The sequence below is a fragment of the Bufo gargarizans genome, chromosome 4 (genome assembly GCF_014858855.1).
Source record: "Bufo gargarizans isolate SCDJY-AF-19 chromosome 4, ASM1485885v1, whole genome shotgun sequence".
NCBI lineage: Eukaryota > Metazoa > Chordata > Amphibia > Anura > Bufonidae > Bufo > Bufo gargarizans.
In genome coordinates this window covers 38,776,664-38,793,910 of record NC_058083.1, presented here as the reverse complement: position 1 = coordinate 38,793,910, position 17,247 = coordinate 38,776,664, and the positions used below count along the sequence as shown (strand labels likewise).

Here is a 17,247-nt window from a genome sequence, read left to right as displayed (position 1 = left end):
GATATGTAAAGGCTACTTTCACACTAGCGTTAATATTTTCTGGTATTGAAATCCGTCATCGGGTCTCATTACCGGGAAAAAAAAACCGCTTCCTTTTTATCCCCATTCATTGTCGATAGAGGCACAACGTAACTGAACAGAACCGAATCTTCCAAAATGCATTCCGTTCCGTTCTCATACCGGAGAGCAGAATGCGTTGGTTTGCTTTCCATTCTGGTATGTGCAGCAAGACGGATCTGTCATGACCCACAATGCAAGTCAATGGGGTCGGATCTGTTTTCTCTTACACAATCTGACATATTAGAAAATGGATTTGTCCCCATTGACTTTCAATGGAGTTCATGACTGATCCGTCTTGGGTATGTTAGAGATAATACAACCGGATCCGTTCATGATGGATGCAGATGGTTGTATTATCAGTAACTGAAGCGGTTTTGCTGAACTCTGCCGGATCCAGCAAAAACGCAAGTGTGAAAGTAGCCTAACAGATGCTTGTTATCTGAAGTTACATCTGTTCAAAGTACTGTTCTTTTGCTTGCAGAATGCATCGCGTTGTGTGCTCTAAGTGTCAAGAACTTTTGTGTCTCCTTTACTGACAGTAGAAACTAAGCATTGTGTACCTTTGTACACGACAGTTGTGTTAGTGATGTTCAACTGTTTCAATTTCTTAGGTCTCTTATTCCTCTTCTTAAATGGAAACCTCACAAGAGAAGATACCATCTATCAGATAACAGATATATAAAGATGTAGAGAAATAGCAAGACATTTCAGTAACAAACAAATTAAACATTAACAAACAAAAAATTAAATAAAACTAAAAAAGTTTCAGATTTGGAGGTTACAGCTGGTGAAAAAAAGGCTTCTAGTCTAAAAGGGTCATTCTATTCTAAATATCTGGCTAAGCATTTGGAAAAAAACTTTTTTTTATTTTTCTGAATGTTTGTAAAAGACTATGGCATGAAGGATTGATGTAAACCAAAGTCTATCTACGTGGTACAGCACACATTGTATAAGGCTTGGGGCCATTAGTAAACCCAAGTCCTGGAGTAAGGTCCAGTTCTGCTCCCGGTGGTGAATGGAATATGAAATTTTGCAACAGTGACGTAAAGAAGATAAATATCTCCATCTCAGCCAAGCTCTTTCCAATACAACTTCTTTTTCCTAGAAAGTAATACAAATAAATGCAAGAATAAATTATCAAAATAATTTTTGCTTTGCTTTTTAAAACTTTTTTTCTAATTTGGTTCCATCTAAACCAATGGGTCAAAAAGAAGCAATTCCACAGCAGTTTTTATAATTTTCTTTTTTTTTTTTTTATCTGTGTTAATTATGATTGTAATTAATTGAACAGGTTGGTACTGATAAAAAAAAAAAAAAAAAAGGTTCAGTTCACACTTTTTTGGTCAGTTATTTCCATCAGTGATTGTGAGCCAAAACTAGAAGAGAAGCCTATTCAGGGATAAGGTATAAAGGAAAGATCTGCACCTGTTCTGTGTTTTTGACTCGCACCTGGTTTTGACTCTCAATAACTAATCGAAATAACCGATCGAATAACTGAAGTGTGAACTCAGCCTAAAGCCTGATACACATGACTGTGTGCCGGCAGGGCCTGTGCTGCGGACTGCAATTTGCACAGTCACAGACGTAGGGCCGTTCCACGATCTGCATCTGATGGTCCGCACCACAAAACCAGTTGCGCATGCACTATTTTTTTGTGGTGGGGAGGCACAGATCGAAACCCCACGGAAGCACTCCGTAGTGCTTCTGTAGGGTTCAGTGCCTCTGTTCTACACTGACCTTCCATAATGGGTCTGCATCCATGATGCTGGGGCATACAGGCGGTTCCTGTGTATTGTGGACCTGCTGTATACAGGCCGCAATACGGCCAAGGCCAGGCAACATCCATGTGCAAGAGGCCTAAGTCTGTAATAATTATCAAGGCATTACATCCGTTAGTGCCCACACATGCCTTTGAATTCTCGTGTCCTAACAATATTTTATAGTTTAATGATAAGTAAAGCAATACAGTGACCTTATCCCTCTGAAGCAGAAGTCAATTTTATTGAAGTTACCTAGTGAGAATGGTATGAAGGCATCTTTCTTACTGAGTTTTCCATTGGAGTCAAGAAAATGTTCTGGATAAAATTCATCGGGTTTCTCAAAGAACTCTTTATCTCTGAGAGCCGAATGTAGGAGCGTAATCACAGTTGTTCCCTGAAAGCAAACATGATCAAAAATAATAATAGTAAGACATTTTGGAATAGAATTATTTAAATCTAAACATTATATTGTTACGTGTTAGCATTGTACAACCTATAGGCCACAGCCTTCCAAGTTCCTACCACCAATTACCCCTTAGTCTCCTTCCATTTTTTACAGACAGTATAACCAGGGACTATGGCTTAAATAACCATACTGTAATTTGACTTTTGATTAGCCGAGAGGAAAATAGGAAAAAAATAAATGATAGAGCTACAGTACCTCTGGAATAAAATAGCCTCTAAATGTAAAATCTTCAGTAACTGAACGGAAACCAGTTGGTAAAAGATCCGCAAATCTAATTATTTCATGGATGACGGCATCTGTATACGGCATTTGTTTTCTGTGCTCCATTTGAGGGCAGGCTGATCCGATCACTTGTTCAATTTCATTTTGCACTTTTTCTGTCAAAGCATAGATGTATAAATATGTGCACCTTAAAATGCATGTTAACACATTTATATAATTTATGGAATTACACAGAGAATACTATCAATCACTGATAACACCTGCCCCATGTACAGCTATCAGTGACTGAGAGCTATCTCTGTATACACACTTACACAGATAATGCTATCAATCACTGATAACTAGTGTTGAGCTAGCATGCTCATCCGAACTGCTGTTCGGCTCGAGCATCGCTATGCTCGGCACTTGGCCAGTACCGCATGTGCTCGAGTGCCATGCTCGAGTCTCCTCTCCGCACATTTCGCGGCTGCTATGCAGTAATGGACTGTCCGGAACACTTCATCAGGTGCTATATAGCACCCAATGATGCATGTTTGGCTCATTTGTAGTCAGGGAGAGCTGCGATTCGGAAGGGACAGAATGTAGAGAGTCTGATCACAATCAATTCACTAGAAAAACATTTCAAAGACCCAAAAGTCATTTTACGGAATCTTGTTTGTGGTGTCAGGCTGGCAGTATTTTATAGCCACAGTACAATTTATTTTTTTCCAGCATTTTCAATACTTTTTTATATAGAGGGTGTCTGCAGTGACTAGTGACATCTGTCCAATACCTTCTGTGTGTCAGGGACAGAGATTGGAGAAATATAACAGAAAAATACTATATTATTCCATTATTATCAATACTTTTCATATAGAGGGTGTCTGGAGTGACTAGTAATATCTGTCCAATACCTTCTGTGTGTTAGGGCCAGAGATTGGAGAAATATAACTGTAAAATGCTATATTTTTTGCATCATTTTCAATAATTTTCATATAGAGAGTGTCTGCAGTGACTAGTGACATCTGTCCAATACCTTCTGTGTGTCAGGGCCAGAGATTGGAGAAATATAACTGGAATCTAATTTCCTTTTTCCATTCTTTTACATACTTTTTTCCATATACTGTGCCTGCTGTGAACTGTGACATCCATGCCACATCTTGTGTGTCAAGCGTGCATATAACATTTAATATGTGCAAGGCGAGCAGTAAGGGACGGGGAAGTGGCCCTGATGCTGATAGTTCACGCAGAGGCTGTGGCCCTTGGTGTGCTGAAACTGTGCCTGCTGCCAGAGCAGAAGAAAAACAATCATCCAAGATACCTAGCTTTATGTCCCAGTTTGCAGGGCGTCGCAGGACAAAACTCTTGAAGTCAGACCAGTGTGACCAGGTGGTCGGTTGGATTGCAGTAGATAATGCTTCCAAGAGTCTGGTCAACAGAATCATCTCATTGATCCTCCTTCCTCCCACCACGGAGAGTCTGGCCAAACAAGTGATCCCACAATTCCGAGGAGCTCTTTTCATCGCCATTACTTCATTTGGCCCTCTCGCCAAGCATGCGAGGGACATAAGATATTGTGCCCCGATTCCCAGCCTCTTGAGCATCCACAGTCACAAGAACATGACAGTGGGGAATGGCAATTAGTGTTTAATGAGGTGGATAATGATGAGACACAGTTGCCAATGAGTCAAACGCAATTACTGTCTCAAGAGGTTAATGAAGAGAATGAGACACAGTTGTCAATCACTGAGGTTGTGGTTAGGTCAGAAAATCAAGAGGATGATCAGAGTGAGGAAGTGAAAGAGGGTGCGGTGGACGAGGAGGTCCCTGACCCAACCTTGAAAGATGGAAAGCCGAGCGAGGACAGCAGTACAGAGGGGGAAGGATCTTCAGCACTGCAACAGTCTGGAAGAGGAAATGGGGTGGCAAAAGAGAGAAGGTGGGCCACAGCAAACAGGCCAACAACTGTTCCATGGACCACTCCCTTTGCATAAATGTTCCTTGCCAAGGGGTAGATGTTCTGCAGTATAGCGCTTTTTTGACGAAAGTGCGGATGACAAAAGAATAGTAGTTTGCAACCTGTGCCACACCAAAATGAGTCGGGGCGTGAACACTAGCAACCTCACCACCATCAGCATGATCCGCCACATGACATTCAAGCACCATAAAAAGTGGGATGAACTCCTGGGTCCACAATCTGTGTCTGCGGGTCACACCACTACCTCCTCTTCCCCTATGGTACGTGCTGGCCAATTGCTTTTCAAAGGCTCAGATGCCTTCTATCCTGCACCTGGACCTTTGCAAGCACCATCAGCGATCACATCCACTTCCCTGCACCAGCGCAGCATCCAAATGTAATTTCCCTAGGCATTTGAACGCAAGCACAAATACTCAGTCACCCACCCACAGGCCATAGCACTAAATGCGCTCCTTTCAAAATTACTGGCCCTGGAAATGTTGCCATTTAGGCTTGTGGACACTGAGGCCTTCCGCAGCCTAATGTCGGCGGCCGTCCCGCAGTACTCTGTCACCAGCCGCCACTATTTTTCAAGGTGTTCCGTGCCTGCCTTACACCAACATGTGTCCCGAAACATCAACCGTGCCTTGTCCAAAGCAGTTACTGTGAAGGTCCACTTAACCACGGACACGTGGACAAGTGCATTTGGCCAGGGACGTTACATTTCCCTGACGGCACAGTGGGTGAACATTGTGGAGGCCAGGAGCAAGTCGTAACCTGGGATGGCACAGGTGCTACCCATGGATTGCGGGCCCTAATTCCATCAGGGTTTCCCCCAGCACCTACGTTAGTGACTCCAACCCCACTTCTCCTCCCCCACTTCCACCTCTGAATTATCTGCGTGCAGCACTAGTCAGACAGGCTGTGCTGAATCTGATTAGGGGAAAAATAGCATACTGCTGCAGAGCTATTGCAGGGGATAAGAGAACAGACTGAGCTGTAGCTCTCACCACTCAACCTACAACCAGGCATGGTTGTGTGTGATAATGGCCATAATTTGGTGGCGGCTTTTGAGCTCGGCAAGCTCACATACATCCCATGCCTAGCCCACGTCTTAAACTTAGTGGTTCAGTGGTTTCTCAAAACCTACCCCAATTTGCCTGAGCTACTAATGAAGGTGCGCCGCGTGTGTGCCCATTTTCGCAAGTCATTGACAGCTTCAGCTGTTCTGTCAACGCTGCAGCAGTGCTTGAAATTTCCATCTCACTGTTGTGCGACGTGAGCACATGCTGGAGCTCCACGTTCCACATGTTGGCCAGGCTTTATGAGCAGCAGAGGGCAGTAGTAATACCGGCTGCAACATGGTCTTCGCCTTCCTAGTCAGCTTCCGCTAATCAGAAGTGAGGAGTGGGCATGGATGTCTGACCTCTGTGAGGTTTTAAAAAACTTTGAGGAATCAGCACAGATGGTGAGTGGTGATAACGCTATTATCAGCGTCACCATCCCACTTCTGTGTCCACTTAAATGCTCTCTGCTCACAATTAAGGACAACGCTTTGCATGTGGAAGAGTTGGAAATGGGGAAGAAGACATTACACAGGGTGATAGCCAGACAACCCTCCGTCCATCTTCTCAGCGCTAATTGGACGATGAAGAGAAGGAGGAGGAGATGGAGCAGGAGACGATTGCCTCTACTACAGATGGTAGTACTCATGGAAGTTTAATTCCATCTGTTTATTGTTGGTGGGCAGAAGAGGAGGAAGAGGATGAGGAGATTGAGAATGATCCTTCTGATGATGACAGCGAAGCCTTGCCTATTGGCAAACATGGCTGACTTCATGTTAGACTGCCTTTCCCGCGACCTGCGCTATATATGCATTTTAGACGGATTACTGGGTGTTCTCCCTTCTTTACTCCCACTACAAAGAGAACTTCTCATCTCATCAGTTTCATGACACCCTGCCAACACCCTCACACTGATGCGCGGCCTAGTGTCACAAGGAGGGAAAAGTTTTGGAAGACGGTTAAGGAGTACGTAGCAGACCGTGTCAGCATCCTCAGTGATCCTTCAGTGCCTTACAACTACTGGGTTTCCAAGCTGGACACGAGGCACAAACTGCCGCTCTATGCCTTGGAGGTGCTAGCCTGCCCTGCAACCAGCGTTTTGACTGAGTGGGTATTTAGTGCTGCTGGTGGCATTATAACAGATAAGCGTATCCGCCTGTCAACAGAAAATGCTAACAGGTTGACTCTTATAAAAATGAACAAGGCCTGGATTGCCCCAGACTTCTCGACTCCACCATAGTAAAGCGGGTGAACAAAGGAACTTTAAATGTGCTGTTTAATGTACTGAATAAACTGTATTCCCATGTACCCCTTCCACCACAAAAAATAGTATATGGTTAAATCTTCTTTTTCTCATCCTCCTCCTCCTCTTCCATCATATCAACATGTTTATTTGTCGCATATAATGCCCTCACATATATGCCCTCGCATATAATTTTTTTACAGGGTCAGCTCAACTGCATGCCATCACATATAATGTTTTACAGGGTCAGCTCAACTACAGGCCCTCGCATATAACTGCAGACCTTTGCATACAATGTTTTACAGGGTCAGCTCAACTGCAGGCCCTGGCATATAATGTTTTATAGGGTCAGGTCACCTGCAGGCCCTCGCATATAATATTTTGCAGGGTCAGCTCAACTGCAGGCCCTCGCATATAATGTTTTACAGGGTCAGCTCAACTGCAGATCCTTGCATATAATGTTTTCCAGGGTCAGGTCACCTGCAGGTCCTCACCTAAAATCCTTTACATAGTCAGATCAACTGCAGGTCCACACATATAATGTTTTACAGGGTCAGCTGACCTGCAGACCCTCACCTATAATCTTTTACATGGTCATCTCACCTTCTGATGATGACAGCAAAGTCTTGCCTGTTGGTACTCTGGCACACATGGCTGACTTCATGGTAGGCTGCCTGCTTTTTTAGACAACATGGATTACTAGTTGTTCACCCTTCTCGACCCCCGCTACAAAAATAACTTCTCATCTCTCATTCCTGTGGTGGAGAGGACAAGCAAAAAGGTGCTATACCAGAAGGTCCTTGTTGAAAAATTGCTCCAAAGTTGAAAAATTGCATCCAAATGGTTATCTACTGTAGAGTCAACAAAGCGGCAGCAGGCCCTCACCTACAAGTCCAGCCTCCGTAGCCAAGATTCTGGTCAACACAATCCTCACCATGATGGCACACTGGATGAACGTTGTGGAGGCCGGGAGCAAGTTGGCTGCTGGCACCAGACTTGCCCTCCAATAGATCCTCGTTAACGAAAAGTGTACTAATTCCAATAACAGGTCCGCTTAGGAGTGCTGTATTGTTATTTATCGTCACTACCTCCCCTGGGTGGTTCACAATTAGGGAAAAAAAGGGGTAAGGCAACAACAGCTAATCAGATTTCATTGACCTCTCTTGAATGTGGTATCTCTTTCTCAAGCTCCCACTCCAGCATCAAACCCTGATTCCACGTTACCCGTGATCAACATGGTAGGCACAGAAAATAACATTTAAAGTTGATAGGGCAAACATCCAAATGGATTGTCGCCGTCACAGTGACGTGCAATTGCCCAGAGGTCATCTAAAGTCATAATTGTGGCAGCAGGCCCTCGCCCCTAAGGTTTTAAATGGTAAGATTAGCAGGCCCTTGCTCCAAATGTTTTTGAGGGTCACCAGCAGGCCATCCATCATAATTTTTCAAGGATTTGTATGATGCCCTCTTTTATGTGTAATAAAGGGTGTATTGGAGTGCCGGTTCCTTGTCATTTTTGGCAGCTCTTTCACTTAGTGCATATGCTTTATGAGTGTAGGAGTCCCACTACCCAAACTATTGTACCACAATGTGATTGAGGCCCTTCATTATGTGATATACAGGTTGTATCGGAGTACCTCTTCTTTGTAATTTTTGGCAGCACTTGCACGTTATATACAAGTAAGTATACAGGAAAGAATGTTTCTTAACAATTTTTCCTCTAATATATTTTTTCTTTCCGGTTTTGTGCATATTATTGTCAGTCTGTAAAAGTTAGAACTACCTAGACATCCTATTCCAAGATGCATCAAGACAATCCTCCTCATGCTGTTCCTGAAGCATTTTGGTGGTGTTTCCATCAATTTTTGACCTTTTCCTATGAACCAGGCACCCTCCCCTCTTCAGAGCAGGGGGTGCCTGGTTTAATGCTCGGGTTCTCCCATTGACTTCCATTATACTCGGGTGCTCGGCATCACGATCTGTTCGGCCAGAGCACCCGAGCACCCGAGCATTTTGGTTCTCGATCATCACTACTGATAACACCTCCCCCATGTACAACTATCTTGGTATAGCAATCTCTTAATACACACTTAGATAGAGAATGCTATCAATCACTGATAACACCTCACCCATGCACAGCTATCAGTGACTGACAACAATCTCTGTATACACACTTACATAAAGCATGCTATCAATCACTGATAACACCTCCCCCATGGACAACTATCAGTGACTGACAGCTATCTATTTATAAACACTTACACAAAGAATGTTATTAATCACTGATAACACCTCCCCTGTGTATAACTATCAGTGACTGACAGCTTTCTGTGTATATACACTTACACCGAGAATACTATCAATCACTGATAGCACTTCCCGTGTACAACTATCAGTGACTGACAGCTATCTTTGTATACACACTTACACAGATAACTATGCATTATGTAAGCGCTCATTAGTACAGTAGGATCGGGGAGCGGTGAATACAGCACTTCTTGTGCTGACTCTGTACTCACCATTCCCTGGTCTTCTGCTGACACCGTACGCTGTACTGTGTCCTGCACACAGCGTGAGGATGCAGGCACACTCTTCGACCTCACGCTGTGTGATGTTAGGTCACAGAACAGCAGAGCAGGAAGAAAGCAGGATCTCAGGGAAGGTTGAGCCGACTGGAACAGGAGAGATTAATTACTATTTTTTTTCTTTGATCTGAGGACTGATAAACATTGAGGGTCTGATCTAAGGTCTGATTAGGGGCCTAATTAACATTGGGGGTCTGATCTGAGGTCTTATTAGGGGCCTAATTAGCATTGGGGTTCTGATCTGAGATCTGATTGTGGATCTAATTTACATTGGGAGTCTGATCTGTGGACTGACTTGGGGGTCTAATTAACATTGGGGGCCTGATCTGAGGGCTGATTGGCGGTCTGATTAACATTGAGGTCCTGAGCTAGGGTCTAATTAACATTTGGGGTCTGAGCTTGAGACTAATTAACATTAAGGGGCTTGGCTTGAGATCTAATTAACATTGAGGGTCTGAGCTGAGGTCTAATTAACATTTGCAGTTTTGTCCGTGGTCTAATTAACATTGGGGGTCTGGTCTGAGGTCTGATTGGGGGTCTGAGCTGACGTCTAATTAACACTGGTGGTCGGATCTGAGGTCTGATTAACATTGGGAGTCTGATCTGAAGTCAGATTTGGGGTCAAATTTACATTGATCTGAAATCTGATTGAGGGTCTAATTATCATTGAGGGTCTGATCTAAGGTCTGATTAAAATAGGGAGTCTGAACTGGAGTTTAATTAACATTTGTGGTCTGAGTTGGGCTCCGATTAACATTGAAGGTCTGAGGTCTGATTGGAGGTCTGAGCTGAGGTCTAATTAACATTGGAGGCCTGATCAACACTGGGGGTCTGATCAGAAAAAATATTTTTTCCCTTATTTTCCTTATATGGTATATTTCTTACTCTGAATTTCTGGGTATTTCATCATGAGCAGAATAGCCCATCTCAGTGTGGTTGCCGTGGTTTCCATTCCAGCTGTAAACATATCTATCATCAGACCAGTCAGATTATCATTATGGTAATACTGGGTGGATTCCGGCTTTCCCTGTAAAATAAGAGAAACATTGTAAATACAAAATACTAAAGACCAGCATTTGACATGCTGATCTTAATAGAAACCCTGCTGAAGAAAGATCCAACTAATTTATTAAGAGGTGCATGCCACTTAATAAATGTGTCACATATTTTCCTGTTTGTGTGCCGAAATAGAAATCTACTCCAGCCAAGAGCTGAGGTGCATTTCTGGTGTAATTTGCTCCAGCTTTCTGACACACATGTACAGTATATAAATGAGGAAGTCCATGGGACTCCTGCTAAAGCCTGCCTCTTCCCACTCATACCGCACCATCCTTTTGGAAAAGCGGTGAGGGCATCAGTAAAAGAAAAAGGTTGCAATTTTTTTTTTTTTGAGAAACAGCACTTGCACCAGAATTTATGACTTTTCTTTGCCAGAAAAGTAGCCTAGATTGTGAGGGCATGAACCCTATTGTTTTCAAAATAGACTTTTTTTTTTTAACTGGAATGTTTATTTATATAACAGGGAATAATCTATGGGTTTGCTCACTTGTTTGGTGATTGCCGGTACCTTTACAAAAAGTAAATATTAGGAACGAGAGCTTGTACAATCTCAGTTATTAGTGTTGAGCGTGAATATTCGAATTGCAACTTTTAAATGCAAATATCGCCACCTCAAGAATTTGCGAATATTTAGAATATAATGCTATATATTCGTATTTGTGAAGTGTTGATCGTGAATATTCTAATTGTGAATTTATCGCAAATATCGGCACTTAGCAACATCCCTAGTTACCAATAGGAAAGTTGCCAACCCCTTAGTGTTAATCGCGAATATTCTAATCACAATTTTTTTATCACCAATATATTAGTCTACCGATTTTCGCAATCAAGTAAATAATGACCGGAAATCACAAATTATTAAATTTGCGAATTTATGGTGAATATTTGGCCACAAATTCACAAAATATAGCAAATTTGAATATTTCCTATGCCGCTCATCGCTCAGTTATTAACCGAAGTAAGAAGAACTTTTTGTTGAGGTTCTTGGAAGAGGCAGTGATCAATGCCAGCGCTGCTTCCTCTTCATTAGACTGTCTGTTGTCTCGGAAGTGCAGCATAATCACATGTACTCGCTTCATTCACCTGAATGGAGAGAGTACTTGTAATTAGACTATGCCACCGCTACTGGGGAAACAACCTGTAGTGTAATGAAGAGAAAGCAGCTTCCTGGGGCACTGCCTCCTCTTCAAACAACTCCTGCCGATCAGATATTGATGACTAGAGATGAGCGAATTTTTCAGAAATTCGAATAGGCCGGTTTGACCAATTTTTCAAAAAGATTTGATTTGATCCGAATTTATTCATGTTAAAAACAGCTATTTCCTGGCTGCAGAGAGCCTGTATAGTGGCGTAGAACACTGTGCCTTGCAGTAACACACATAGGGAGTCTGCTGTGGTAGGGAAACAATACTATGAGTCAGTATGACACACACATGACAGGCTTCGCTCTTTGAATCACTGCACACATATTTGGCAGTCATGGGGCCAAACTGACCAAATAACTCAAGTGTCAACTGAGCCTTACAGGTCGATGTTAGAGCCAGGTATAAAGAACAGTGCAGAGGCCCAAGATCCTACTGTAGCAATAAAGAGCACACTCCTTTTACACCATCATCAGCTGATTCCACATAGATGTCTACAGAACCTGTTCTATGAAGCGCTTCTACAAGTAGGGCCCCCCTGACAGAGTTGAGAGGATGTCAGCAGTAAGTATGTGTTGACATCACTGATTATTTTTCCATTGCTCTGATCCATGAGAACAATAACCCCCCAAAAAACGGATCCTGTCTGTTGAGCATCTGCCTTCACTCGGTCAGCATTTAGTCAGTAATCCATCAGTATTGCTAAAGCCAAAAAAACAGGAGTGGATCCAAAACAGAGATGACACGTGAATGGAATATTTGCATGTTTACAGTGTTTTGTACCCACTCCTGCTTTTTTTTTTATTATTATACACCAAGTAAGATAAGACAAAGTCTCAATGGCTAATCAGCAGCACAGGTCTCTGATAGAGGGTATACTTTATAAAATCATGCTTAATGACCGGGTAGCACTAATTGTCATATATATATCCGCTAATTACCTTAAATCTAGGTGTTACGATCCATCCGGGACGGCCCAAAACAGAAGCAACATTACCATCTGAGCTACTCAACGCTAAATAATGAGGATAGCTCTTCCAGCCGGAAGATTTGGTCAATCTTCTGGTACCATTGGTCCATAGAGGGAACCTCGGTTGACAACCATAATAAAGGAATCAGCAATTTTGCGGCGTTCACTAGGTGTTTGAAAAGAAGTAGATTAGGGGGAGAGGGGTTGCGAGGGTAAAGATTCAGGAGAGCAACTTCCGGAGACGGGGTGATGTTGGTATTGCAAATCTTATTACAGGTTTGGAAAAGCTTTTCCCACCAACTGAGTAAAGTTGGACAGGACCACCATATGTGGATAAAAGCGCCCCTTTCTTTTGAGCATCTCCAGCAAGTGTCAGAAGCTAAAGTTGAATATAAACATGTCTTGTCAGGGGTTTTATACCATCTTGAGATGACTTTATAGTTATCCTCCTGAACCCTGACACACCTTGAGGATTTATGTGAAGAGTTAAAAATGATGCTGGTATCCTCCGCAGAAAGAGTTTTGTTTAGGTCTTTTTCCCAAAGTCTTATAAAAGCCGGCGTTAGGGCTTCAGGAGGAGTTCTTAATCTGTTGTACCATTGTGAGATCAGCTTATGTGGGGTAGAGTCTCGGCAGATGATGTGTTCAAACCAAGTAATAGGACGTAACAACATATGTAGTTGTATGTTTTGAGACATGTATGTTCTTAAGAAATGGAGCCCTGAAAAGTTAGGGCGTGAGCTTTTTAAGAGATCGCCCATTTCATTTATGGTAAGTAGTTTACCATCTTTGTAAAGATCTGTCAGCTTCAAATTAGACCGTGCAATTTCATTGGGTATGCTATTCTGTAAGGCCTGGGGGGCTAGATGAAAAATGTCCTTTATTTTAAGGATTGGAGATGGGAGTGGGGAGCACAAGAGTGATTTTTGTAAGGTGTACCACGCATTCAGAGTGGCCCTCATAACCGGGGTGATATCAGGGTGAGGGGGCAGCGGCGACATGCGTCCCAGTAAAGCCGCTCTGAACGGAAGTCCCAGCAGCGTCTCCTCCATTGGGACCCAAGATTTTTGCTTGGGAGCCGTCAACCAGTCCACCACTCTAGTGAGTAAAATAGCTCTACCGTAGAGTTCCGGGTCTGGCAACCCAATCCCTCCCCTCTCTCTCGGGTAAGACAAAGACCTATAGGACATTCTGGCCTTTTTCTTATTCCATATAAAGGAACGGAACATGGACTTAAGTTTAGAGTAATAAATGGAAGGGACGGGAATTGGTAAAGTTTGTTGGAGGTACGTGAGTTTAGGGATAATGAGTGACATTAATATGTTTTTCCTCCCAAACCACGAGAGTGTGGGGATATCAAGGGAAGTTAAATCTTCCGCCAATTTATTTTGAAGGGGAATATAGTTCAAATTAAAGAGTTGGTTGGGATCTGTACTCATTTTGATACCTAAATAGGTAAGGAAAGGGGACGACCAGTTAAATGGCTAGTCCGCTTCTAGATGGGTCTTCAGAGATTTTTTAAGTCCTGTAGAAATAATTAGTGATTTATTATGATTCACCTTGAAGTTAGAAAGTGAACCATATGTTTCTAAATGGCCATACATTTTTGGGAGAGTTTTTTCAGGATTACTTGTTATTAAGAGCAGATCGTCCGCGAACGCGGCTATTTTATGTTGTTGGTCACCTAGATTTATTCCCAGGATGTCAGAATCCATCCGGATTGTCTGTAGAAGGGGTTCTAAGGCGAGGACGAACAAGAGGGGAGAAAGGGGGCAGCCTTACTGGGTGCCATTACTAATCTTAAATGGTTTTGATAAGGTATCATTGACCCTAATTGAGGCTGAGGCATGCTGATACATTGCTTTAATCGCTGCTATGAAGGGGAGGGGGAAGTTACGAGATTGCAACGCTGCATACATGAAGGGCCAATTAACTCTGTCGAATGCCTTCTCAGCATCTGTGCTGAGAAGGACCAGAGGAAGGCCTTTCTTCTTAACATAATGTATAATGTTAAGAATACGTGTTGTCTTTCCCTTCCCTATTTTTAACGAAACCCACTTGATCTCTATGGACTAGCACGGGAAGAAGCTTTGATAACCTGTTTGAGAGCATCTTAGCTTAAAGTTTTAAGTCAATGTTAAGAAGAGAGATGGGTCTGTAGTTGGGACATAAAGAGTGGTCTTTGCCTTCCTTGGGAATTAGAGTAATGTGGGCATTGGTCATGTCCGTCGATAGTGGGATACCTTGTAAGGCGTTATTGTATACTGGGATCATGTGTGGAATTAATATTTCATGGAAAGATTGGTAGTAGGGTATAGGAAACCCGTCCGGGCCTGGGCATTTCCCTTTCGGGGAATTTTTAATGGCTTGAAGGAGTTCTTCTGAAGAAAATGGGGAGGCTAAGTGAACCTTATCCTGTTCCGAGAGAGAGGAGAGGGACAAGCCGCTAAAATATGAAGTAAGGGGTGGAGGGATCACCGTATTGCCAGAGGAGGTTGCGTCGAGTTAAGATTGTAAAGAGATTCATATTAATCTCTGAATAGGGAAGCAATTTTACTTGTTTCGAAGGTTAATGGACCTTCTAGGGTCTTTAGTTTATGTATATAATTCTTTAGTTTCCTACGTTTTAGTCTGGACATCATATATCGAGAAGCTTTATTTCCATGAGCAAATATTTTATATTGAGAGTGTAGGTATAGTTTAGCAGAGGCCGTATTTAATAGATTTTTGATGGCAGCCCTACATGCAGATAGTTCTATTAAGTGTGATTCTATTTGGGATTTTTTATGGGCACCCTCCAGCTGACTAATTTTCTCATAGAGGGCGTCTAGTTGTTTCTGTCTTTCTTTTTTTAGATGCTCCCCTAAGCTAATACAGTGGCCCCTAATAAATGCTTTGTGGGCATCCCAAGTTATTTGAGGCGATACCTCGGGGAAACAGTTTGTATTAAAATATTCTTCAAGGAGGTCTTTCAGTTTAGATTTAGTGGTTGGTATATTGGTGAGTTGTTCATTAAATCGCCAATGACTAGAGGGTTTATGGTTAAGGGGGGAGTTCATATGTAGAAATATGGAAGCGTGATCAGATAAGATTATGGAACCTATTTCGGCCCTAGCACACAAGTGAAGATGTTCCTTTGAGATAAATAAATAGTCTAGGCGTTGGTACGATCTGTGCAATGATGAGTAGAAAGTATAGTCTCTAGAGTCTGGGTGTATGGTACGCCAGACATCAATTAGGTGAGCTTTGGCAAGTGACCTCACTAAAGAGCGAATGCCCTTTTGAGATTGGGCCGATTTGTGTGATGTGGAGTCAATGAGAGGATTTAGGACCAGGTTTAAGTCTCCCCCAACTACCGTGATGCCATCTCTAAAAGATTCTATTTTTAGTAGGATTGACTTTAACCAGGGAATCTGGCGACTATTTGGGGCGTAGACATTTATAAAGGTGTATAGGTGTTGGCCTATCTTGCCTTTGATCATAATGAAACGACCCTCAGGGTCACTTAGCTGGTCATCTAGGATGAAGGGTAACTTACTCTGGAAGCCGATGCTAACTCCTTTGGAATTTGAATTGGGGGAACCACGGTGAAACCAAGTAGGGTAAAATGAGAAGGATAAATTGGGAAAGTGCTGAGATTTAAAATGTGTCTCTTGTAAGAAGATTACGTTCGCTTTGGCTCTCCTCAACACCCCAAAGATCTGGCTCTGCTTAGAAGGCGAATTACATCCCTTAACATTATAAGAGGCAATACTAATAGCCATTATGGGGTTGACGAGGAGTGGCAGAGAGACGCATCTGACACTTGAGGTAGCATTTAAGGAACGTGAGTTGCTCAGGGTACTTAGCCTTTGAGTAAGACGTATGAATTAAAAGCCATTGTCTCAGAGGTAGGATGGACCGTCGCGGATGGATGCACCGCTGGATAATAAGAGACCTGTGCAGAACAAAAAAGAACAAATATAAATTGAACAGAAAATAACCTATCAGGATCATATTAAACTGGTCTTGAATGACCTATCAAGTGGGGGGGGGGAAGTGACAAATGCCATTTATAGACCCGGTTCACAGTTATATCTGTCAGCTTATCTAGAGAGTTAAGCTGATTATCTTTAAGGGAAAATAGGTTTGAAAAGGATGTATCTATAGTACCTAGGATTAATTCTCTCAGAACTTTCAAAATGAAGCTTGGGGCCGCTGGATACATAAAAATAGAGCAGAACTCAAGTGTTAATGAGATAATGAGCCCTTATGTTACTGACTACACATGAAATCCACGCAAAAAGGGAGTGCATAAGGATGATGTGTAGTCGTCTTCATCACCGGTGGGTATAAGGTACAAGCCAAAACCTCATTAAATGGGGATGTTTAGGAATCTTAATCTAACTAAATTGAAACTATAAGCCTAACGCCGCTGAGTACATATAGGATAAAATAAAATAGGGTACATTTTCCGTGCTGCCGGCTACTCACTGAATCATTGCATAAATAGGGAGCACAGGGACAGTGTGTAGCCGGGAGCACCGTCAATGTCTGCTGGGTGCCTAACCGAACATCCAAGCAGTAACCCTGGTACCTATAGGTGAGTTCAATCATGGTTTAAATATAAGTTTATGGTCGCAGAAAACCTATAAAAAAGGGCACTTGCAGCGTGGATGGGTGTAACCTTACGGCTGTCCACTGAATCATCGCATGTATATGAAAGCACAGACACAGAGCACAGCCGGGAGCGCCGTCAGA

General features: G+C 42.7%; 1 protein-coding gene across 2 annotated transcripts in view; it reads right to left on the bottom strand.

The window, feature by feature from the left end:
- Positions 1–104: 104 nt before the first annotated feature.
- Positions 105–17,247, bottom strand: part of LOC122934971 (cytochrome P450 2K6-like) — a 149,486-nt gene continuing 132,343 nt past the window's right edge. For both annotated transcript variants that reach the window (XM_044290656.1, XM_044290657.1), the window contains 4 exons: positions 10,222–10,363; positions 2,482–2,663; positions 2,073–2,214; positions 105–1,161 (listed from right to left, as the gene is read on the bottom strand). In XM_044290656.1, the coding sequence (XP_044146591.1) occupies positions 983–1,161; positions 2,073–2,214; positions 2,482–2,663; positions 10,222–10,363 (645 nt within the window). In that variant the 3' untranslated portion in view covers positions 105–982. The remainder of the gene's footprint in view (positions 1,162–2,072; positions 2,215–2,481; positions 2,664–10,221; positions 10,364–17,247) is intronic.